At 39.2% G+C, this 26525-nt stretch overlaps 1 protein-coding gene across 2 annotated transcripts in view; it reads right to left on the minus strand.

Moving 5' to 3' along the window:
* Positions 1-26525, minus strand: part of ctnnd2a (catenin (cadherin-associated protein), delta 2a) — a 249987-nt gene that overhangs the window by 122836 nt on the left and 100626 nt on the right. For both annotated transcript variants that reach the window (XM_071485479.1, XM_071485478.1), the window contains exons 4-10: positions 13101-13135; positions 12572-12676; positions 8304-8476; positions 3387-3441; positions 2185-2398; positions 1744-1861; positions 359-491 (exon numbers count right to left, since the gene is read on the minus strand). In XM_071485479.1, coding sequence (XP_071341580.1) covers positions 359-491; positions 1744-1861; positions 2185-2398; positions 3387-3441; positions 8304-8476; positions 12572-12676; positions 13101-13135 — 833 coding nt within the window. The remainder of the gene's footprint in view (positions 1-358; positions 492-1743; positions 1862-2184; positions 2399-3386; positions 3442-8303; positions 8477-12571; positions 12677-13100; positions 13136-26525) is intronic.

The following is a 26525-nucleotide window of genomic DNA, read 5'->3' on the forward strand; positions in this document are numbered from 1 at the left end:
ATGTAACTGCCGTACAGCTTGTGCATTCATATTGAAGTACTACCTTAGAAGAGAAGCCACCACTGATGTGCTTATTGAAAGATTGGCTAATTCAGTAGACTTAAATGCAACACCTAACATTTCTTGGAATTGCAGTGGTATGCAATGTAATGTAACACGGGGGGCCCCATACAGTACAAATGCTCCATTGACACTAGATGTTGGCTCAACAATAGACACAAACACTCAAAGATATTGTGAGATACTTCCTTATGGTTCTCTACAACTCACAGTGAAGGAGGTTGTTTTAAGAAGACATAAATATTTGTTTGTGTTTATGTTTATGTGCATGTGAAACTGCATGAGTGTGAACTCCCACCTGCCAGGCTGCCAGGTCTCTGCAGTGTGGCGGTAGCGTAGAGCTCATGGGAGATCTTGTACTGGTCAGAGGCGTGGTGAGATGCCAGTCTTTTGGGAGACAGAGTGGCATAGCTCCCTATGCCCGAACTCATCTGAAAAGACAACAGGTTTCTTTTTTTGCTTCTTTCAAATATTGTAAGGAAGCTCAGGGGATGGACAGGGTGACATCTGTATACTGTTGCAGTTAGATTAGAGTGTTTTGAAAGACCAAACAAGTTACAGCCAACATGGCCGATTTTTCTTGGTTCATGAAAGAAGAGTTTTCAAATTTGCGTTTGTGTCTATGGCCAAATGAGAAACCATTGTAAAATGTGTTTGAACCACTTAGAGTTAAGAATGTAATTTACACTTAAAACACCCACACTAAAATTATTTCTTATCATGATACAGTGTGGGATACTGGATATAAGCATCAAACAAATTTACCTAAAAAATCAGGATTTAGATAAGACGTAGAATGATCAATGTATGCAAAGGATTTTTTCAGAATCTTATTAAACTGATATCTGAAACAATTGCCCATTTGAAGAATTAGAAGTGTGACTTGTGACAAGATTTGACTCAATCTGTAATTTCACTTAGGCTGCTACATGCCATTCTTTGTCATGATTAAAGTGAGCACCCAGCCGCATGGCTTCAATGAATAGAATGGCTATATAATACTAGAAATAGTATTATATTTTAATATTACATTTTAATATATATCTGGTACAGATGACACAGTACTGTTGAAGAAATACTAATACTGGCTATTAGCACTGTAAATATTGGACTTTGAATAGTAATCTTTGTACTATTACCCTGCATATAACCCTGTCAAATAACTTTCTACATCTACAGAACTGTCTGTAGAATAACTTGCTCTGTAATGAAAAACTATATGATAATTGTACTGAGTAAAATAAATGAATTCTACCAAACAATCTGACTAATTTGAATAATTATTAAACCAGGCCAGGATATCATTCAACAAGGACTGAATGCAGGAAGAAAAAAAAGCAACAGACTTTGATGGCACAATTTACTAAACTGAAGAAGTGAGAAGGTTCTGTGTGTACACATGTTGAACCATGACATGTCAATTAATGTACTTGTATACATGTGAGACATGATTCAATTATTTGGTCATTTTTATTCTGATTTCATCCATACTTTGAGGAGCAGACTTTATAATTGAACTAAATCTAGTACTGTTACAGTTGCCTTGGTTTCATTCAATATAATGTTTTCTAACAAATCACATTTCTAATGCAATTTGAGCACCTGCTTCACAAAACAACATCCAAATTTAATATCTGCTAACACAAAAATAGATTTCCACTGTAGGACTGTAACATCCTGTACCTGGTGAAGAGGGGACGATGATGAGCTGGCCCCTCCCCCTGCTGCTGTAGAGTTGGGTGGGGATGCCACCCTCAGAGGGGACCCGCCTCCTCCTGCTGTTGTCACAGCAACTGTGGTGCTGAAAGACAAATGGGAAAAGTAACATATTTTGTATAAGAAATAATTACTTAAAATAATTAATTCCATTTCACATATAAAAGCAGTCATATGCTTCCTCTTTCATGTGTGTATGGCACCAGCATAAACAGGAGGACGATGAACCCCAAAGGCGATTTTCCTTTTTCATTCTATTCTATTCTTTCCTATCTACTTTTTTCTCAAGCCATCTTTAGACTTGAGTTAATTCTTTCAGATGCCACCTCTTCAGACTCTATTATACATCAGTATCAACAGAAATGCATCAAAATCAATGTCAGTGTCACAGCCACTGTGGCTCTCTACCTGTATGACTTGGCCAGTCGATTAGCAGGGGACTGTTTGGGAGAGGAGGAGGAGGAGGAAGGCAGCCGTTGAGTGGTAGAGTACCCTGGTGTGTCAGAGGCTGATCCCAGGCGTTGGAGCTTACTAGGGGAACTGGACCCTGAGCCTCCTCCTCCTCCAGATAGAGGGGAACTGACACGCTGGGCAGGCAAGGTGGAGCTGGAGTAGTAGATACCTAGAGAACAAGGGAAAGGAGAGAAAAATCAATGAACATGGGAGGCAGAGGAATGAGTGAGAATATGGTGAGGCTGACGTTAAGGATTTGGAGTTCAGATACAGGCAGGTCATGGAGCAAAAGCCTGGTCTTTTGCAATGAGTTGATAACAGGGAAAGGAAAATATGTAAAAAGCTACAGGTATGGATCAAGGCAGGATCACAAGAGCATAATATTGTCTCAGCAATGAGTCAAAATGCAAGGTTTGAATAAAAGTTCATTTAACTACAACACCTGCCATTATGTTTTTCAAGCCTTAGCCAAATCTCTGTTTATCAATAATTGATATACAGCCTGAGATGTAGTGGTAAAAAACTGGGAGGGCCAAAATGATTGTGTTTATGGTGAGTTTTTTCTTTTATTATTTTGCATATACAATATGATGCTTTTCTTAGGTAAATTTTATTTTACCCAGGAAAACCTACATGCTGTATAGCGAAAATATGGCATACAGCAGTCTGTGTGTGATAAATCAACAAAATAAAATGCTGGATAAAATATATATATATATATATATATATATATATATATATATATATATATATATATATATATATATATATATATATATATATATATATATATATATATATATACATATACATATATATATATATATACACATAGTATGATACATGTATGGCTCAAATCCTTGACTCCAAACCAAACAGGCTCCAGAGATGGGAGTTAATGCAGCTTGTTTATAAATTATGGAGGAATAATACTAACATGTGAGAAAAATATTTATTTTGCAGGCTCAGAAAACATTCTACCACTAGCAACGTTTTTATTCCAATTCTTATGCATGTCTGTCAGTGTCTCTAAATGTCATCTTTGTGTATCCGCAGAGCTTCATGCTACGTCAGATTAATTTATTCTAAAGAAAATGCATCTCCAAGAAGAGAGACAGAAAGAAGAGTAGGGGAGAGCAGGAGAGGTGAGTTCTTACCTGACCCTGCCCCAGTTTGTGATTGCTGTTGCTGGGCTGCACGACTAGACGTCACCTGAGGGGATGTAGGGGAACGCAGTGCAAGTGAGGGAAAGATGACGTGCCATGACAGGGAAGAGGGGACAAATGGAGGGATGGTGGGGAAGGGAGAAGTTGTGATGAGGGGAAGGGAGATAGAGAGTTAAGAAAAATGGGATAAAAGAGAATAGAGAGTAGTGGCTATCAAAAACTTTTATGCACAATGAGTTCAGTCAAGCCTTTGAGGATCCCAAAATGAACCCAGAGCAGCTAGTAATGAAGTCCCCACAGAAAACAGAGGGGTGATTCAAACAGACTCACAGAGGCAGACCATGAAGTCCACAGAGCTCAGCTGACTGATATAATTTCTAATAAAGCCTTGTTGCACCACCCACTCAAAATCGATCAAAGGATTAAACAATCCATAGTCTATCCATGTCTTAATCTCTATCAACTGTCCTCACATAAACCCCTATATTGACAATTATTATTATTAATTCCATCTGTCATTGAAATCATCTGTTAAATTACTCACATTGATTGTGTGTGGTAAAATAATCTATAAATATCATATGATGTACGTCAACAGTCTAGTCTTCACATTTAAGCCAAATTTAAACAAGGACAAGGAAAGAAATGCAAATTTTCACTTTTCCTGATACCTACAGCTTTGAAAACACAGATCCTTACAGACAAAAAAAAAAAGTCATGTGCCAGTGTGTGAGGCAAAGCATGAGAAGCTTTTTTTTTACCTCGAATCACATGCTGGTCTATCCTAATATATTCTCCTCAGTCTCCAGACACAGTAGGGGGAGCATATGCCAGTGCTCCACTGAGCCTCATATAGCCTTATGTTGATGTTTAAAGCTGTAAAAGTGATTCAGATATGTGAGTACTAGACTGACACGGCTGCAGTTGTGCAAGGTGTATATTATGCAAGCACGCAGTCACTGAGTAACCTTGGAGAACTGTCATCACTGCATCTACAGCAGTTACACTCAAACTGTCTGTTTCTTAGCATTAAAAAAGTTATTCTCATCAATATTTTGAGATTTTCTACTTTTAAATTTATTTCTATCTATCTCAACATGACACACCCTCACTCACACGTAAACAATCTGGAGTTATGTTCAAAGGCTATGTTTGCACACAACAATTTCCAGGTGTGAATATTTGCAGCTGTACAATTGTACAGAAATACACTGGTGGTAAAAAAGGCACGCCTACTCAGCAAACCTTCCCTTGATAAATATAACAACACACACAGGCACACAGTCTCCCGTTATGTTCTCAATGGCAGTCTCTGGTTATATTTTCCTGCTTTTGCAATGAGCCTAAGCGCGTCTGCTCAAGACAACAGGCCTTTGATTCTAGCACTGCTTTGTTTGCACAGGGGTCATAGAAACTGTTTTATCTCTGGTTGAGTGGATTAGCAGAGTCACAGTGAAACACAGTTTATGGAGAAAAACAGAAAAATGGAAAATCTGTAAGATGAAGAACAGGCATATAATGCAATATACAATATACAATCAGCAATGGTGCATTCATATATTTTCTAACATGTTTTTGACACATTCTGACACGATGTGGCTGTCTACATGTTGTTTTGAATATGTGAAAGTGCTTATGAGAGCTGTCCACCTTGAGTTGATCCACTCTGATCTGAACATAGAAAAAGTAAATGCTGATGGAAGATGCAACTTAACCTGACTCAACTTTGTATATGTAAATAATTTCACTCTTACTGCTATAATTGAGCATTTTTTAGACTGCAACAGTGTAAATGGGACCGTGTGTTTAAATACATCTGTGTCCAAAGCTTTACCATGATATCCAAGGTAACATATCCTTGACTTTCCTATAGCTAGAACTACAGCTTACCATGGATTTCTCCACTTTGTTTCAGTTTTTGTTAAATTATCCAGGATTTGACGTGTTAAAGGACAAACATGCCAAGCTGAAGTCACATGACAAGAGGTTATAATACGTCCTCTGAACAGCACTTCATCTTCAGGGCAGATTGGAGGCTACACTGAGTCACTATCAGAAAGTTATGAGACAGGTCGGGGCTAGCTGGTTAGCATGCTAACCTCAGTCGAAGAATAGATCTGAAAGAGACAAGAGTTAACACTGGCGTTGCTTTTCAACTACTGGAAACAGCTTCTGGCGAGTAAAGGAATGAAGCTTCATGCGGAACTTGGAACGTTTTTTTTTTTTTTTTTTGGTAAGTTAACAGCTGTTAATGCTAATGCAGCCTTACAAATAGCCCCTTTAATGGATCCCATGGTAGGTGTATATGTAAGTATACAATGTGACTTGATCTGTTTGTTTGAGTGAACATAGATAAAAGGTTATTACACAGTGGATGATCAAAAGTGTCTATAAACACACAGAGATCCTCAATGGGAATGTGTGATCTGTGTACCATAAAAAACTTCTATACAAGTCCCTTGTGTTAGTTTAGTAGGTTATGAAGCCAAGTGAGAGATCTAAGGCTGATGAGCTGCAGGCCACAGAAATGAGCTTAAGAACCCTGTTAATGGTTTATGTCACTTAACTGTGTTCAACACTGCAGATGTGCTACAGTAATCAAGATGCAAAGTCAGACAGACATGGTCTTTAGACTGATGAAGAGTTGAGTGGGTGAATGAATAGATGAATTGATAGATAAATAGATTGATAGATGGATGGGTGATTCTTCGGGTAGATAAATTATAGATGAGGAGTATGGATGAATTCTTGGCTGAGTTAACTAATAGATAGAAAGCCTGACACACTGTGTGAGGGAGAGCACTTTCTCGATTGCACTCTGTCTCATCTCGCAGTGCTTTTCTCCTCCAGTAAAACACTGGGATGTTTGAGGTGCCATGTATCCATGCATTATTAAAGCAGGGCCTCTCAGGGTTATAAATACCCTACAGAGGAGCAGCAACATGCTAGACCCTTCATTTTTCTCTCTCACTCTCCCTGAAACAGTCATTTGTGAGAACTTTAAACAAATGCACTCATGTATACACACATGGCTGAAGGAGTGCACACCTCCACCTCCATGTGCATATGCACACACGTACACCCAGATGCAGAAGTCTGCCAACACACAAACAAAAACATGCATGTACTGCACATACATCCACGCTGCATCTGCCTATTGAGCAGGACTGGCATGCGTAAAGCTATTCATGGGCCCTGCTGACAACACTGGCCCCATTACACTGACAAGCCAAAAACATCAGAGAGGAGAATACACACACACACACACACACACACACACACACACACACACACACACACACACACACACACTCACACAGACAGAGATGGTGAGTAGAGAGGGAAGGAAAGAAGAGGGGAGGAGGGAAAAGAGGACAGGAACACTGCAATACAAGAACAAGAAATATCACTGCATTCTGACTACAGAAAGAATAAGAACTTATTTCGTCTCATCTGTCCATCCATCAAAGTCTGTCTATCAGTTTTTCTTTTGGTCTTTGCCTCCCATAGTTGTCATTTAATAAGGGAAGGAATGAGCACTTTCTCCGAGAACCAGCTCTGAAATGAGGGGGGGATTAATAAAGGTGTTTACAAAGACAGATATCAGCTCCTTCACCTTTCTCCTTCTAAAGATGTGCAAAGACAACACACACATACGCACAGATTTGCACACACACACTTATACACACGCAACAAATAAATACAACAAACACAACACAGAACAAACACTCATTCAATTCAGAGATGGAAACCCTCCTGAAAAAAATGTGCAGGTTTTTGCAAAGATAAATAAAACATCAAAGATATGAAAAAATGATTGAACTTATTGTTTTAAAATATTTCCTCTTACTTTCAGTTCATATCCATCTATCACAAATAGAACGTTTGCCCCAGACACTGGCAATATCTTTGAATGAAGCACTGCAGCTGCTCACTGATTTAGCAAATGTGTGGGTGTCTGTTTGTAAGAAAGTACGTGTGTGTGTGTGCATGTGTGTGTGTGTGTGTGTGTGTGTGTGTGTGTGTAAGAATGTGTGCATACAATCTGTGTATTACCATTTAAATGTTAAGGACATGAAAACTGAAAATAATTGGCTCCTGTAGGCTAGAAAGTAATTTTCTCTCACACTGCTGTGATTAATATGCGACTTGTCTCTAGCTTTATTTCCCAAGTCCTTAAAAACAAGATATTCACTGAGATATCTCTGTGTGCATTTAATAGTCTCCTCATTTTGGTCTATGAGAATCTGATTACTTGTCTCCTCCAAAACAGCTTTTAGGAATTTGTTTAACCCCCCTATCTCTCAGCTCCTCCAGAAGACAGACAAATTTTGTTACGCTATGGATTACATGAGAAGCCAGTTGTAGTGACTGGACTTCAAGCACTTCAATAAGGCTGCTGGAATGGGATTCTGTAAAAATATGTACTTATACACTGATCAACAGACCCAGCTGTGATGTCGAACAAATCCACATTCAGTGAGAGCGATGAGACCCAGAGTTACATGTCGGTGAAGAAGCAATATGCAAGTCAGTGCATGAAAAACAGGGGTAGAGGAAAAGGAAGGGTGATGTTCGCTTAGTCTCTTATGGAAAATTTTGAGCAGCAAGGAACCTGAAAGCAAGCATATACAGTGTATCTGAACACGATGCTGCTCCTCAAAGGTCTGCATGCTTTCAATGAGCAAAAAGTACAATGCAGTTGTACTTATAAAGTGTGCAGAGCTCACTTCAGGTAAGTTACCTTCCCGGTCAAAATCCTTTGATGTCAATTATTAAAATTTTCCCGTGTGTTTCTAAGAAAAGTTTACCCAAACGGCCATAATTAGAATTTTTGTCCGACCTTCCTTTTCATCATCATCAGCACCAGCATCCCCATCATCATCCGTGTACAGCGGTATTTCCTACCTGGTTGTAGCTGTGCACAGCTCCTCCAACCTGCCCACTGCGCTGAGGAGTTGCTGCGGAGATGCTGTCGCTAAGGGCGAGGGTCTGGTTGCTATGGTAGCTGGCAGAGTACTGGAGCGAAGCCTCCGGGGTGGAGTTGAGCTGCAAGGAACTCTGGGAAAGAAGAGCCGGTCCTACGGATAGAGACAGGAGTGGTGTATGGTCGGATGGGAGGTGGGGGTTGCGTTGAGTTTGTGTGTGTAAAGAGAGAGAGAGAGAGAGAGAGAGAGAGTGAGGAGAGAGAGATTAAGAGTGAGAAGGAGAGGGGGCATGAAGGGGAGAGATTGAGAGGCGAAGAGTGAAATGGGGATGAGAGAGAGAGCAGCAATTTAGAGCAGATAGTGCAGCAGTGCAGCACTCTGTGAGTTGGAGATGGCATACATAATTTATTAGCAGAGGGAAAGAGAAACAGAGGAACAGAGAGAATGGGAGGAGGAGGAGGAGCAGGGAGATGGAGAGGATGGGAGGAGGAGGGCTGAAAATAAGAAAGTACACCTAACAACTCGAAACTTTACCTCCCCTAACATGTTAATTTTTAGCTTGTGCTGTCGGCTCAAACAAAACTTCACTTGACCTCTTGTGTAAGATATAAAGAAGGTCTCCTTTGGAAAGAACCACACACTTTACACTGTACACTTTAACACCCTCAGCACCACTAAAGTGTTAATGTAGAGAACTGTATGAAATCTGCTTTAGTCTTTTATTGCTGTGATAACACACACCACACACACACATTTTACAATCTCAACCCCTCAGTTTAGGGGCTACACCACTGCCAAATAATAAACCCCTCGCTCTGACTCCCTTGCTGGGCACATAAAGCTTATATTGATTGGGAATAAGAACATGTTAAGGTTATTTTTAAGGTGGACTATAGTCTAGACTTGTATGGAGTCATGAGGTCAGCCGAAGGGAAATGTTACAAACCACTCAGTAGTAGTAGGTGGTGTGCATGTGAGTGGTTATATAGGTTATCTGCATGTGTGTTTACATGTGTGGTTTGGCTTTATTGAGAGCAGTTAGGTCTGCGACCTTTTAACTTAGCGTTTATACATATTTCATTAAGTTGCTATTTTTACTCTCCCTTCCTCGCTGAATACAAATTTAAAGTACATAAAATGCTTGTAATTACAGGGCGGAGAGTAAGAAGCTAAATTAAGACTCTTTCTCTTTTCCTTACAAACGTGATTCCAAACGTCAAAATATCATAAATATGTTCTAATATAGTCTACATTAAGTGTCTTCCCCAGAGCTCACTGACGTGTCTTAAACAAAATAACAAAGACCCCTTATCATTCTTTTGCTTGCTCTGTGTCTCTCTCCCCCTCTCTCTCCCTTTCCCCAGAATCCCTTTCTCCCTGAGTCTGTGCGCTGTGAACCAAGAACAACTCTTCTGCTTCTCGTCCTCACAAAAGACTTGTCTTTTCTCATCTCCATTCATTCCTTGCTTTTTATGAATTATTAAACAGCACTTTGTGTTACACAGACTGAGTGGGAGCTCCCAAACTCATCATCCCTCAGCCTCGGTGTTTGTTACATTGTGTGTGCTGTGTGACAAAAACTGTATGAGCTTGTTTGAGCATTCACGTGTGTGATGTAAAGTCATTGGTTTGGTTTGGAAAATACTTCAAGCGTATTTAGGAATTCATATGTGTGAGCATATGTGATGCTAAGTGTGTACATGTAAGTGCTGTAAGTAATGTAAGCGCGTGTGGTGCTGGTGTGTATGTGTGAGAGGGTGAGATGAGAAACACTGTCGCCAGTAGGGCTTTAGTCTTTTTGTGTCTCTGCTGAGTCTCACAGAGTCTCCATTCTCACATGAAAAGTATGAATTTTTCAGAAGCTCAGTAAAATTATGAAAGTAATTTTTACTCAGTCTATGAAATTCTCTCACTCTCTCACACACACACACACACACACACTGGTTATACCTTTTAAAAAAGGCTAGTTTTCAAAAAGCATAATATACTAAAGCATCCAAAGTAATTGCTTTGTGAAGTGAATTTCATTTCATGACATTAACTTTTTTGAGTTTCTGTGTCTCTGTAAACGTATTTATGTGTATGACAGTTTGTGTAGCTCTGCTGTGACACCTCACCAACTACAGTATCAGCTGAAAGCAAAAAGCCTTGCTGGTTTTGCAGCCTTTCACTGAAGACAGCAACATGTCACTTTTTTGTGCATTTAACACATAGCTATTTGCTGAGCTTTTGGGGGAAACACACACACACACACACACACACACACACACACTGAAAGCTGTGCTGAATTTATCTGCACCCACACATAGTGATGCTTTTGGTAGAAGGCCATTTGCAAAATGGGAAAAACAGCTGGGTGTGGAGCACCCACAGTAAGAGCGCTCACAATGAAAGTGCCATCTACTGTTTTTGGACTCAGATAAAGGAGGAGGGTCTGGGGCTCAGGCAAGATAAAAATCAAATGATTTGACATGTCTCCCCACTGTTCTGCATGTGCTACAACATGCAACCTGCTTCTTATCAATGCAGACCACCAACAGTAATTTTGAGGTAAATGTTCCAAACCAGCTTTCTCTCTTTTATCCTGTCCAGCTTTTTTTCAATCCCACATACACAACTCAAGACTTCTATGCCTCATATAAGCTGGTGTGTGTGCTATACATAAATATTACATTGGTGCCCCACACAGGCCAGCCCATTCTCACAGTACCAGAAATTATACATGGTAAAGCTTATGGCATGTGAGTAAACTCCTCACATAGAAATGCACTGAGCAACACGTCTTAAAATGCCATCCATTAAAACAATATCAACTATCAAAAAGGTCAGCAGACAATAAGCGAAATGGGAATGCAGTGTTCCAAAACCAATGACCTGAAAAGAAAATGCCAAGCACATTTAGCGAGACCTCCCACATAGTCCGCCTCTCAATCATTGTTTGAATGAGTTTATCAGAATCTGAGGCTCACGAGATGGAAAGGCTGCTTGAAACTGGGCAGTTGTTGGTACAAATCCAGGAGGGGCACAGTGCGTTTGTCTGTTTATCCAAAGAGCAATGACATTTTTATCTGCTCATAGAAGAACACCTCTAGTGCTTCATTTTGTCAGTTGTGTTTATTAATCTATTTTGTTAAAATTTCAGTGTCAAACTACAGAATGCATTTTATGTGTGAGTAATACCTTTATAAAAAATTAAAAATATTTATCCTGCTTTATCCAACTATTTACATAATGTCTAATCTGGAACAAAATCCTCCCTCGACTCAACTTGCTTACTTTAAGTAGAAATCTGAGAACTTAATATCAACGCTGGGAATTGCTGCACTTAGGCCAGATATCTAATGGCCTAGGAGACTAAAACGAGTACATTTTCTCCTTCTCTTTCACCAGAACAAAAATAATTACCAAACAATACACACCGCACTCCTTTATTAAGATTGCCTGGATATTCTTCTGCCCTCAGTCACTCTTTAACAACAGCAGTAAAATTAAAAATTAGATTTGTATGGCTTTTGAATAAGTTACAGGTTTGTTTACACTTGCGGAACTGTTTGCTACAGGTAAACAGACCTTAATTTTGATTTGTTGTGTGTAAACAGTGCTGAAAAATCAAAGAAGAGAAAATGTGAATAAAAAAAAATAATAATAAAAAATTACTCAAATTAAATTTGGTTTGTACCTTTATGCTGTTAGACCGAAATTGCATTTTGTTTCATCTGCTCTGCTCTGTGTCAGGTCTGAAAATGGATTGAAATAATTGGAATTTAAATTGACACTGTAATTTCATCACATTAACTTTTTTTTTTTTTTTTTTAACTTTCTGTTTCTCTATAAACTTATTTATGTTCATAAATGTTTGTGTAGCTCAGCTGTAACATCTCACCAACTACAGTATCAGCTAAAGCAAAAAACCTTCCTGTTTTTTCAGCCTTTCACTGAAGACAGCAACATGTCACTTTTGTGTGTATTTAACAAGTAGCTATTTGCAGTGCTCTCTTTTGGGGAAAAACACACACACACACACACACACACACACACACACACACACACACTGAAGAGCTATGCTGAATTTTTCTGCACCCACATAGAGTGATGCTTTTGGTAGAAGCCTATTTGGAAAATGGGAAAACAGCTGGGTGTGGAGCACCCACAGTAATCGTGTTCACAATGAAAGTGCCATCTATTTAGACTCAGATAATGCAGGGGGGACAGGGACTCTTTCAGTGTGATGTTGATAAGTACTCTTACGTTCTCCGCTGTCAAGTATTCCAGATTCCTGAAGGGAGCGAATGCAGGAATCCACCAACTCCAAACCTGTGGTCAACTCGTCTTCGATATCCTTTTGTCCATCCGCTGTGGAAGAGAAGAGAGGACCAGAGACAGAGAGAGACAGAGGGAAGGAGGCAGAGAGATGAATGAGATGTCTCTGGACTGTAACTGCAATTCTCTCCCCCCACAGTCCATAAAACACGTCACATTATGTCGTAGCTATGAGCTGTAGGACCTTTTGATTATATGCTGGAATGGACCCTGCTAAGTCCAGGGTCCAGAGCTGCCTGACTGGAAGTTGTTGGAGTTGACGGAATGTGAAGTGTGTGGCAGCAAATTTGGGAATTTGTCTGTATCTGTGTATTTAAGTATGTCTGTATGTAACCTTTAAAAACTTAAAAAAACACTGATGAAAAAGGTTTCTTTCAACAATTCATGCAACAATAGCTTTACATGCAAGGCTGAGCAGTATGTAGGTGTTTGTACAAATATTCATGGTGAACTTTACCTTGAGCGTTCCAGCGAAACTGCTCATCTGTCGAACTGCAAAAGAAGGAAAGGGTAAATAATAAGAATAATAATAATTGTAATAATTGTAGTATAGCAGCCACATTTTACACGAAAGCTTCCAAAGTGCTGTATAAAAATATGTGGAAAAGTAAAACCTATTAAACAGAGAATGAAACCTTGGAATGAAGAAATGGCTCACTCATCTTTGAATTTTTATTTATAGAGGAGACATTCAGCTGCCACCTTTAACTTACTATTCATTTGCATTGAATGCAGAGTGTAAAATGTCAAGTTTCTGTATTTTAATATTTGTAAAATCTTTTAAATATTTACTGCACTGAAAGTTACTGCCGATGACCTACGTTATTTGAAAAATAAGCGACAAAATAAAGCAATTCATTCGCAAAGTGTAGCATTTTACAGAATGAGGTCCTGTACACTGCTCTAAAATGGATAGGTACACAACTACATGTGCACACACATACATTCACGCTCATGGACACACACAAGACAAGATTTCTTTTTCGTTCTCTTGATCGCTGTCAATTGATCAGTGACTGATGGGGTGGTCAACACAGAGAAACAGACAAAGAGAGGTAAAAGGAAAGAGACAGGCAGAAAGACAAGTACTGAGCCTCCAGCTGTGTGATCAATACACACACAGACAGACTAACTGATACATATAGACTCTTTCATCTGACTTCATCTACACCATTAGACTGGCTGTCTGGGCTGCTTGCCTTGTTTCTGCATTTCTCCCATTAAGACTGCTTGGTATTCCACATACCCGACTTTCTAATTGAATTTCTGTCAGAGTGTGTGCATGTGTGCCTTGGGTGTCATCATACAATTTGTGGATAAAGTGCTTGTGTGCCTTCATGTGTGTACAAGTTTGTGGAGGTATATGAGAATGAGCGAATACATTTACATGTGTTTATCTGTCTGTGTGTCAGGTTGGTTAAGATGGTATTGGTATTCCAGAGACTGGCATTTTCTAAACAGCTTTCATATGACTGGACTGGTTGATTTTAAACACAGCAGCCTGATGCTATACACAATGTCTTGTAATACATGCAGTGATGAATACTTCTGCCATGGAACCAGACAAGGAACTGGCCATTTAGATCAGCACAAATAAAGGACAAAGAAGGGAAGAAATTCAAATGTGTTACTGCTGTTACTTGAACCTAATTGAATGTGGTTCTTTTGTTCAGTGAACTTCTGATGTCAGTCAGCCTGTTCAACAATGTGGCTTCTGTCCTTGTAGAACTTCAGGGCTTGTGCTGCTGACAGGCCAGCTGGTTCGGAAACATGATGCCCATACCAAAGGTCAGAGTTCATGTGGACTGAGCAGATGGATGCTTCAGTAGTGCTTATGAGCCACTGAAGTTTCGCTTCTGGTTTATTATTAAGTTAATAATTCATTATTAAGTTAAACTGCAGGTACAGTGGCACACCACAATCAAGGTCCACATTAAACCATAAGCATCTGTAAGTTAAATGGATCAGTTTGATTAGTGGAACTTGCTGAGATCATTACAGAAACCATGGATTGGTTCAAGAAAGAAAGAAAGAAAGAAAGAACTACTTTACTTTGACCAAATAGTTGCGGGAGTCAATATTAACTTTTAGCCTTTAGTCAATAGTTTTTGTGTCTCTGAAGTTTTTGTCTGCATCTACATGATCTCCGCCCATTCTGCCCTCAGGATGCAGCTTGTGCCGCATTTCCTTTCAGTTGAAAGTAATTGTTATGTAACCGCTAATCACTGCTAATCACACTAAGGAATGAGCATGAATGCAGCATGAATGCATGAAGAGTCAGATCAGTTACAAATTAGCTAAGCAGAAATGTAATCACCTAATCATCAAATCACAGCAATGTGGGAGAAAAGGTTGAAGTGAATTAACTATAGACTTCTTTTACTTCTATAGAATTAACTACTTTAACTGCTGTAAGAACTAATCATTTTTACATGCACTTATATATATATATATATATATATATATATATATATGTACACACAAACACACACACATACACATAGGGTCTATATAATAGCCTCTATATTAACTTAATTTCACAATTATTCTGGTCAGTTGAAATAAAAAAAATAATTAATTACAAAAAAAAGCTTAGTAGCTTGTTGGACAAATGACACCATCATTATGGGGGCAGCAACAGCCTGAAGGTCAGAAATGTGGGATTGTGAGCAAAAGGTCTTTGGTTCAAATGCTTGGACCAGCAGAGAAATTTGAAATAAGGCAATTATGCCTAAGTTGATCTAAAGTGGTGAATGTTGAAATAAAAAATGTGACTACTCAGAGTAGCTTCCTTTTGTGAATTTCTTTAACTGTCTGAATATGAATTAGGATTATGCTCAGCAAATCTCTGCTTGACTGACAGAGGTTAAAATATATACTCATGAGGTTGACCATGGTCTTTCTGCTCTAGTATATTCAATTCTCTCTCATGGGCCTGTCGTGGTCCTTCGATCATAGATAATGTTTGATACTGGTTAGTCTTTTTTTTTTATTCCAGTTTTTATTGAGTTATGGTTCTGATTCTTCATCTGCGTCATCCTCTGTTTTACACTTGCTTGGCATGCTGGCAGATTCAGGGAGAGTATTACTAGGGGAAGTTGAGAAAGAGAAAAATGCAGAAAATACATCATCATGTCAGATGGACTCTGGATCTGCTGTATCACTAATGTCACTTGCCACACCGTCATTGTAGACAAACACACAGACATACACATACACACATAGTAGAAAAGACACGACAGGAAAATGAAAACAAAGCGATGGGGGAACTGTGCTTTCATGTGCCTGAAGGAAGGCCAACAGGGTAACAGTAGTAAACATTGTGTCACTGTGTTAAAGTGTAGTTGGTTCAAGAGAGAGGGGCAAGACGGAGGGTGAAAAAATTTGCATGAGACACTCAGAGAGCTGGTACACAGGAAAGAGCGATTTAATAAGCATTATTCCACAACACTGCACACTCTCGCCTGCAATGCCACAACACTACACCCAGCAAGGCAGTGCGACTCTTTTACTGTGAGCCTGTGTTAGAGAGACATTTTAAATTCACTACCCAACTCTTAACCGACACACAGCTTAAATCAACAGACAGCGTCCTCTACCGTTCCCAGTGAAAGCCACATGTATGCATACCCACACACTCCACTTGGCATTCACAAAGCCTTGGAGAAAAATATGGTTCGCCACTATAGTCCTAATTTGTGCGTGGAGATGTGTGTTTATGCATCATGGGAATATAAAGACTGAGGGACTTAAAGTCTAAGCCGGGAATCCCAGCAGCCACATCCTTCATGAGTTATTAGTCCACAGTGTGGAGAGCATTATTCTGAGAGAGTTACACACTGTCACACAAGGTTCTGCTCAAATCCTCCAGCTGCCTCCTTTCACAGATAGTAGCACTTAAGAACACTTGCCTGCCTTGATAAGGCTGTCAGCATGCAGTGCGTGTCTATGTATGCTCAGCAAGCAAACACACATGCACACAGTTTGCTCTCACATAAGACATAATATCCACACAAACACGCACTCTACAGGTAAAGCATTCAGCAGCAAATTCTGCACAGAGCTAATCTTAATGATGTTTTGGTTAATTGTATGTTGTGTTAATTGTAATTGTATGTTGTATGTTACGTTAAGGTAAGGGTAAAATGTGTATGTGTGTGCATGTGCACTTAACCATCACAGCCAAATGCTGAAGTCCAACCCTAACCTTCAATGTATTACTTGCTTGGCTACTTGTGGTTCATGCTTTTTCTTATCTATAGTTTTTTGTTTTTTTATAAACACTCCACATTATTACTAATGTACTTTACTTCATAATGCCTTGTCTACATGTTGGACAAATAAACAATCATTCACTCCCCTGCACACGTGGAGTCAGTTCAGCTGAGCTGGAGAGCACCTGCCCCACAGCTCTCTACTGTACATGGCTCTCTTGTTTTACTGAAGACTCATGTTTTAATGTCTCTGTTTGTCATCTAGAATGTGCAAACATCATTGTTGGTGTCTTGGTCATAGTTCAGTTATGAAATGCCACTGCACCTCAGAGTGTTTCTCCTGACATGCTGCTGACAGTGCTGTCAGTCAGACACTGGAGCTGAGAGTGCTGGATTAGTCAACACAAATGAGTCGTACTGCCCTGCTCGTCCAGTGCTCTGTTTCCCTCTGTTTCCATCACCTGACTCTATGGCCATCATGGTTAGCTCTGTGGTTCAGTCATTTTAAGAAAGGACTTGCTTTGTTGAGTTTACTGGTGCCATATATGTTGCTGCATATGTGCACAGACATTCATGTCTATACACATCAACACAGATACACAGATTTAAAAAAGAAAAAAAAAAAAAAAACTACACATACACAAGGTGTCAAATTCACACAAACACTGAACTAAAAGCACTTAATGTCTTCCATAATTACTATCCTGTTGAGTTGGAGAGAGGAATGAATGGAAGTCTTGGTGTGCAGTGCTGGTTCATTTCATTATTGCCAGCGTTAAAGCAGGAGCCTAATAGACCATAATCCCTTGTGTGATGTTTACTAATGCCTCACCAAGAAGTAGCCCTAAACACGTCTGGGCTTTCTGAAAACTAGCTATATTTACAGGCATGAATCCATATTTCATTATTTGTGTGTTTTTCCTGTGGGCCAAGGGATCAACTTATTTCAATTTTTAGTGATTACCTTGCAAGTATAAGTTAGTTAGGAAAGAGCTCTGATCCTTTTGACAGAAAATGACATTGAGCCTGCATGTCTAATTTACTACAGCACAGAGACCAGTAACACTCTGTGGAGAGGGATAGGGAATAAATTAAAAAAAATCACCTGAATGAGACAGACCTCAATTTCACAATTTTCAGTTTAAAATTAAAAACTGAGAGTGCAATACAGAGACAGGCCTGATTTCACTGTGATCATTAGGGTTTTTCCTGCATAGAGAATTATGAGGTATAGTCGCCTCCGTCAAATTTCACACCACCTCCTGCTCTTGAAAAAACTCTGACGGGTGTCTTCATAGAAAACACTATTTTTCGAAAAACCATTTCACTAATTGGATTTCTATCATTTGTAACTGCATTTGCAACATTAGTGGTGGCATTGTATCGTAATCAGCACGGTACACCAAGAAAGGCGCCCCTCTGCCAAAACTGCAGAGGAGAAAGAAAAGAACCTCAACTTCCCTCAAGGAATTTCCTCCAAAGAGCGTCTGTTTATTCCCTACAGCAGGATCATGTCAGACAGAGTCCAGATATTTTGTGGCTGTTGAAACAGGTGAATATTGTTTCTTTTGCATCCAAACATATCCAATTTCTTAAAAAGGTTTCCCAAATTAATATTACATCTCAATCAGCAATCACTCTAATGCAAGTTTGCGAGGACGAGAGTCATGAGGACAGGTGAAACAGTGCAGACCTGATTATTACAGGCAGTCAAATGACACCAGTGATGGAGAGGATCAGAGTCTGAGTGCAAGACAGGACAAGAAGTCCTGGCGAGGGTATTCAGTCATTAACGCAAATGTTCACGTGGTTTTAACATCATGTTTTTTCATTCATCGTCACTTAAGACATTTTAAACTAAAGATCCCCCTGAGACCGGGGGGGTTGGGTATTTCAGATATTATTAGATAAAGACAACTACAATAACAACAAACTAGAATTATCGCCTCATGGTAGCACTGTGTGCTTCTGCTATCCATCCAAGTTGCAGGAATTATGGTCATAATCTCCACTTCCTGAAATGCAGTGTTGAATAATGGCCAGACGTGTTTGTGCAGAACATTTTAATGTCACAGTGAAGTTGACCTTTGACTTTTGGGATATAAAACGTCATTGCTTCATCGTTTTGTCCGAATAGATATTGGTGTTAAATTGTGTCATAATTAGCACACGAGTTATGGCCAAAAATGTGTTTTGTGAGATCACAGTGACCTTTGACCTTTGACCAACAAATTCTAATCAGTTCATCCTTGAGTCCAAATGAACGTTAGCACCAAATTTAAAGAAATTCCCACAGGGGATTACAGAGATATCGTGTTCATGAGATTTTGGGACGGACTGACAGATAACCCAAAAAGATAATGCCTCCAGCCTTGGCTGTCGCCTGCACAGAGATATAAAAAGAAGATGTCACAGTACAAACACTGGGGCATTGTTTGTCTTTCCTCGCTGCAATAATCAGACAGAATTTTGGAAGACTGACTGACAAAAGTATAAACAAAATGTCACAAAAAAAGTTTTCTCATTCAGCCAAATATCAGCAACTGGTACAAATTTAAAACAATTTTGAGACACCAACAGTGAATTTGTAAATGTGACACAGAGGCAGGAAAGGTTTACTGTAGAGCTGAAAGAAAAAAATATGACTGATTGATGTTTTGACTTTTCATTTTCTTGACTAATCATTTTATTTAGTTATTAAAATGTCATGATATTGTGAAAGATGCACAAGGTGACATCCAAATTATGATAGCTGATTATTGTCCTCTCCGAAAAAGATGAATGCCAACACAATAATGATGTCGAATGTCATAATCACACAAAAATCCTGTACACTGTGGCGTCAAGGTTGGAGATATGTGTCAACGTGAGCATCAACAATAAACCAGAAGTAGGAATTGAAATGGTGCTACTTGATCTCCATGATGATATTCATTCATTTCTTCCTGCAAAGAGACCTGGTGTCAAGGTCAGCTACAACACACCTGGGAGCCGGGAGGTATTCAGTGTCTAGTTCAGCTGAACAAGCAGGATGGATGGCCTTGGATATGACAGCAGGTTCTCCAGCTGGGAGGTGGGGGGGGATCCCCCTCCCAACTAACTGACACCCAGCTTTCAAACATTTGTTCATTGGGGTTGAAATAAAACTGATATTGTCTATTTAATAGGGCCATTTTCATGACACTATACATAAACCTTCAGTACTAATTAGCTTTGAATGAGTTTCAATGAATGGCTCTCCCCCTAAAACATTTATGTAACCATGTGGCCATTTGAGGAAAAGTTAGAGAAAGACGGCAGGAGGAGTTGTGAAGAATAGCATCGAGCCTTGTACACACTCCTCCTGTTGCATTTATAAATCTCCCAAATCACTAAAACAACTAAAAAATGAATTGTCTCACACAAAGCAGGTATTCACATTACATCAGAGAGTCCCTGTAGCTTAATTTGTAGATTTATGTAACAGTTGTGCACATGTTCAGTGGCGCATGTGTTAAATAGATGGTGATTTATAGATCACACATGTAAGACTTAAGTTTGTAATCTATAAATCACAAAAGATTTACAGAACAAACAGACAATTGGGGCATTCAGAGCATTTGGATGCAGACACATTTTGTGGGTTGAAAACTCAAAACTCAAAATATCAGCATTTCAGTTTCAAAGATAAATGATAATAACTGATTTTAAAAATCACATGTGATGATATTGATGATTGAATTCATCCTGAAAAAAAAAAAAAAAAAAATATATATATATATATATATATATATATATATATTTATATATATATATTAACACTGCCACTAAATATACGAGCATCACATTCTCCTCTCTCATCTACCACAGGTTCAAACTGTAAACATCATCATTGCGACTCCTCCAGTTCAGATGTCAAAATGTCCTTGGGCAAGATACTGAACCTGAATTGCCCCCGATATATCATCACTATGTGTGTGACAGATTAGTGCAGTATGCATATAAAATGTACTGTATAAATGTGGGAGTGAATGGGTGAATGTGGCTTGTAGTGTAAAGCGATTTGACTTCGATAAGACTAGAAAAGCGCTATCAGCATCCATACAATGTATTATTATAGTGATTTAACATACAAAGGCTACTGACAAGGCACAAAGTAGGTAATTTTAATGACATCATCACTGCTTTCCATAAACCTTAGTGATGGATACCCATCTTCTCTAAATTAAGTTCAAATTTCTTATATAACTCAGAGTGCTGAGAAGCTTTGGCTGGCTGTAATCAACTTGTCATCATCATCATCTAATTTACACTTGCTTAACACTTACTGGTGAAATTTTTCCAGTAGGGTCATCCAAATGTTCATCACAGGCAATCAATGAAGAATCTTGTTAAACATTCACATGGATGCATTCATGGACTTCGACTGACCTATTGACTGCATTGTTCACAATGTGAATATCTTAAAAATATGGACTGAGGGATAGCCTGGAGACAAATAGCTGATTTGCTGGTGAGAGCAGAACCAGAGCCCCACACTGACACAGTGTGAAACGTCGATGAGGCTCCATGTGACATATCTGATTCCTTTGAATGTGAAAAATGCTGGCAAATATGAGGCAAAATTATGCTTACTCACTTTTCAGCGTGCAACTGGTTTGGGAACCACTTAACTGTTTTTGTGGATCTGCCTGTTGAATGGATACAAACCTACCCACTGATGGTTGTCATAACAACAGTGTTGTACTTCATCATCGTCAGAATGACAGTGTGACACTATAAAGGTAATCTGTCAATCTGGAGAGGGCTTTTATGCTCTGTACAGGATGTGGGGGTGGGGATTGTGTCTGCGTGTATATGCGTGTGTGTGTGTGTGTGTGTGTGTGTGTGTGTGTGTGTGTGTGTGTGTGTGTGTGTGTGTGTGTGTGCGTGCACATGCGTGTGTGAGAGTTTTGAAATTGCCTTTGTGTTGGGAGTGGGCGAAATGACAATGTGAATAAAAAGAATGAAATCAACACAAAACCACATCACACACCCGACACAGACTAACACAAAAATAAGTCAAAACATTGAGGCTGAAAAACAAAATGTGTTTTTGTTTATGTGGATGTGTGTATGGCTTGTCAAGTTTGACTATACGCAGTATATAAGTCTATGTCTGCGTGTGTGTGTGTGTTTGTGTGTGTGTGTGTGTGTATGTGTGTGTGTGTGTGAGAGTGTGTGTGTGAGTGTGTGTGTGCGAGCTCTCTGATACTCTATTCAGAAAACAGTCTGTTGTGCTCACAACAAGGCTGAGGACAAACTTTTGTGGATATGACAGCTGAATGACAGTTCAACAGTGGGGCTGGAAGAGAATTGTCTAGTCAAAGTGTTCACTGAAATGACTTCTAATGCCTGACTACTGACAGCTGCAACAAAAACTCTATTCCTACAAAAAAAAAAAAAAAAAACACAAAGAAAACAATGCACCATGGTATTGACAACTCCAATAGGGATATTTCAATTCTTTGCAGCTCTCTGCATGTTCTTTAAGTGTGTGCATGTGTGTTTTGTATTTTGAATTTGTGTAAATCAGTATATGTGCGTTTATGCACATGAATGAAGAAATACCCAACAGAAGTAGTCTGTTATCATGCACACACACGCACACAAACGTGTGTCCGTGTACATGCTCTAACACACATGCATTCAGTTAATTGTGTGTGCCTACGCATGCACAATTGTGAGTTTGCGTGAACAGCGCCTGCTGGTTGCACTATTTCAGCTCAGGAACATCTGCTGTGTGCGTCTAAATCACCAAGCTATTATCGTTATTACGATAGGTGGGCTATCGCTGTTTTGCACCAGCACAGATAATGACAGAATACCTCCATGCATAATTCACCAGGGACGGGTGGCCTGACACTGGGTGTGCCCTGTATTATTGTTCTCCACACAGACATTATACTGAGTGTTATACCCATCTAACAAGGCTTACTGCAGCAAGATTGTTATGACATGTTACTGAACTAGAGATTAAAAACTGTGCTCCTCACATTATTTCAGGAAAAAAAAATTACTTTTGGTAGATTAATGAACAATATAATACAATTTTTGTGATCATTGATGATGCAGTTAATAACATCTTCATAATCATCCTCATTATTAAATGTGAGTATATTAACCTTTTTATTATAATACACTGAGACACTTTAAAAGCTGGTTTGTGGTTGTTGGTCTGTGCTTTATACTTTTTTTATATGCAGTGTTTAGAGAGCTTACAGTTTGTACTGTAGATGTATGCAGTGACCCAGGAGCCTTGTAATATGTATAAAAATGTGCACAACAGGCAGTTTAGTAGAAAGTAAATAAAGAACATACTATTCAGAAGTAAGTAAAGTAACCATTTACAAGCTGGAGGCTGCTGCTGGGCATCCATACAGCAGTAGAAGAAAAGATTCAAAGAAATATGATGCAGATTCAGTTACCCCTCAACACTATGCTTGAGCTCTCGAGGTCAGTGCAGATTCACATACACACACAGTCATAAATATCCTTCTATCTGAAAACACTTCTTTACCTTGAACAATGGAATAAGCTTCTCATATTGCACCTCAACAGATTTTTGATTTGTGTACTAGATAGTATCCACCTTTTAGTTACAAATGGATGAAAAACAAAAAACATTTTAACAAAACCATCAGCGATAATTGGAAGATATGTGGTGTTGGCTCCATTAAGGCCTCCTTAACTGAATCATAATTGCATGTGACAGAGTAGCAGGAATATTAGCATAACAATACACATTTACATATGAATAATAATACCACAGGCTACTAATTACAGCAACAAATTCAAATCAAAAGGACACATGAGGTATCAGCTCACTGATGGCCCACAAAACTCAGAAAAACAAAAAAACAGACAACAAATCAACCAGACAACAAATCAACAGTACTTCTATGTCTCCCGAACGTATCTTTTTATCCATGCCTATATGCTCACTGGGCAGGATGCATAGGGCTCTGCAAATTACGCAAAGACAAGAGGAAAAAAACAAACAAACAAAAAAAAATGAGAGTGAACTGCAGGAACAGCAATCAGATAAACTTGTTCTCTCCTCTCTAAGTTTGATGTCAGCAAATAACAGTAGGCTAACATTAGGTCCCAGCTGGCAGAGCACCTCTCTCTAGTCTGTCTCTCTAACTGAGCTGTCTGTGTTTTGCTTGCCAGCCACTTCCAGGGTCGCTCTGTGACAGTCAGACTGAAATACAGCTATTTATTAGTTTTGATAAATGCCGACAGGCAAGGGTGTACATAAACTGCAGCTCGGAAAAGATAACTGCATGGTTATATGTGCATGCACCAAATGAAACTCATGGTGTCCAGCAGCAACAACCTCTGTGGGAACCAGAACAGATAATAAATGGCACACATCATTTTAAAACAAGACAATGATTATCTTATCTCTCAGTCAAAGTTAAGTTACAACTCTGGACTAAATCAATTGATTAAATATTGAATGTGAAATGTTGACTATAACCATCATGTATTTAACCAAGTCATAGAATAAACAGTATTTTATATTTGAACATTTCTAAAAGGAAATCTGGGAGCCTGTTTGAATGGGTCATTCATAAAATGAATGATAAAGCTGCAGCCAGAGTCTGACTGTGTGGTAAAAATCTGTGTAGGCCTGCTTTTTTAAAACAGAAAATTGATAAGGAATTGGTAAGGGATTCAATAAAGAATCAAACCAGTAAGCAGAGTTGATAATGGCACTGGTATCAATACAATGTTATCAATTCCCAACCCCAGTTTTCAGTGGTGTATTTGAAAATACATTTTCAAATGTTTCCAGCTGGAGATGAGGAGATGAAAGAGCAAATACTAAAATTCAATGTGATGTTGACCTCAGTAAGCATGCTCACACACCACTGTATTACTGATAGAAAAGATTTTTCGGCCAAACAGCAAGGGATTAACAGAGATTACAGAAACCAAAGTGAAAACACTTGGCCACAACACCCATCATAATTTGCCAACTGTGTTGCTGGCTCACAGTCAGAAACAGTTTGGGCTCACCCAGCGAGAGTCACTATGATTGATTCTACACAAAGACCTGTCATTGTCACTAACTGGGCTCTGGACAGTGCGCAGTCAATCACCAGAACACTTTTGAAACAAGTCGTGATTTCTGTAACGTGGATTGTGCTCTCTGAAATGAATGTGCGCCTGATGATTTGATTCCCATTTTATGGTCCAATATATCCCTTTGAATTTTATGTTGTGTTGTGATCAACAATTCATGTTGTCAGAAGAAAAAAAAGTTGATTTGGAGGAAACGTGCCATATGTCTGACACTTCTGTTTGACATATCATTTTCATGGAGTGATGGAACAAGCATAACTTTTTCAGCTTTTATGTTTCCTTCCCCCATCACACTAAATGTGTTCCTTCAGATGAGTGGAAGTAGGCACTTCTTGTTCCTTAAGAGCCCTTTTATGCCAGAGGACCTACTGTGTTTGAGTCATATTTCTTTTAGACAACAAGCAAAATCACCCCACTGTCTCTATCTTGTCTGCTAAATAAATTGTAATCTCCTGCAGCCCGTACACACACATCAATATGACACAGACACACACAAACTCACACTCAAGGGCAGTGGTGTGATGTCATGGGCGAAAAGGACACCTCAGAGCTTTGGGGGCTGAAGCAGTCGACGGTCTAAATCACTCATCCCCCTCAGGATAATCTAACCAATGATTTAGTGGGAGTCACAGAGTCACTCTTAGCAGCTTCCACTCCAGTGGAGGGATATATTACTGCGTCTGTGTTGTGTGTGTGTGTGTGTGTTGTGTGTATGCCTGTGTCTATGGTTTTGTGGACAAAGTTTGGTTTGAAAGCATCATTGTGAGACACTTTGGCCAGTCCTAAGGTTCAGGTTTGAATTAGGTTTAGGTCAGGTTTAAAGTGGGTTGGGGTCAGTAGTTTAAGGTTCAGTATTTATTTTAAGGTTAAGATTAAAGTAGGGTAGGTTAGGGTAAGGGGCTAGGGAATGCATTATGTCAAGTGTCCTCACAATTATAGAAAGAACAATGTGTGTGTGTGTGTGTGTGTGTGTGTGTGAGCATGCGTATGTGCGTACATGATGTGTATAGTATGTGTGTGAGCATGCAAAGGGAGAGAGGTTATTTGCCTTACACTGTCTCTCTTTGAGGCTCCCATGAGACCAATTACCAATACCCTGTGGCTCCACACACACACACACACACACACACACACACATAATCTTACACTACATAGGAACAGCCGCTGCTTGACAGTGTGATCAACATAATGGCTCAACATGAGCTTCATACATCAATGTCTCTTATGATTGCGATGACAGCTTGAAGAGTGGGATAGTTATTACATAAGATCACACAGAGAAATATCCAACATGTCAAACCAGAGGAAACAGGTGCAAATGTTAGCCAAGAAAATGTTTGATGTCACTAATGCAGTGCAAACTTGTAAGAGGTCAGCATGATGAACAAACAAATTAGCAAAAAGCCTCTTGCTTTTAGCGTCTTTTCTAGTTATTGACATTGGGATGGACACTAATCGTGTTACAAAGCACAGAGAGCTTTGCAGCCTTTGGTCACTCAGCAAAACTCTTCAGGGTAGCATTCATTTTTGCTCAGGAAATAGCAGGAACTTCAGGCTGA

This window comes from Trachinotus anak, unplaced genomic scaffold (genome assembly GCF_046630095.1).
Source record: "Trachinotus anak isolate AG129_WGS33_773 ecotype Australia unplaced genomic scaffold, CSIRO_AGI_Tana_v1 ptg000009l, whole genome shotgun sequence".
NCBI lineage: Eukaryota > Metazoa > Chordata > Actinopteri > Carangiformes > Carangidae > Trachinotus > Trachinotus anak.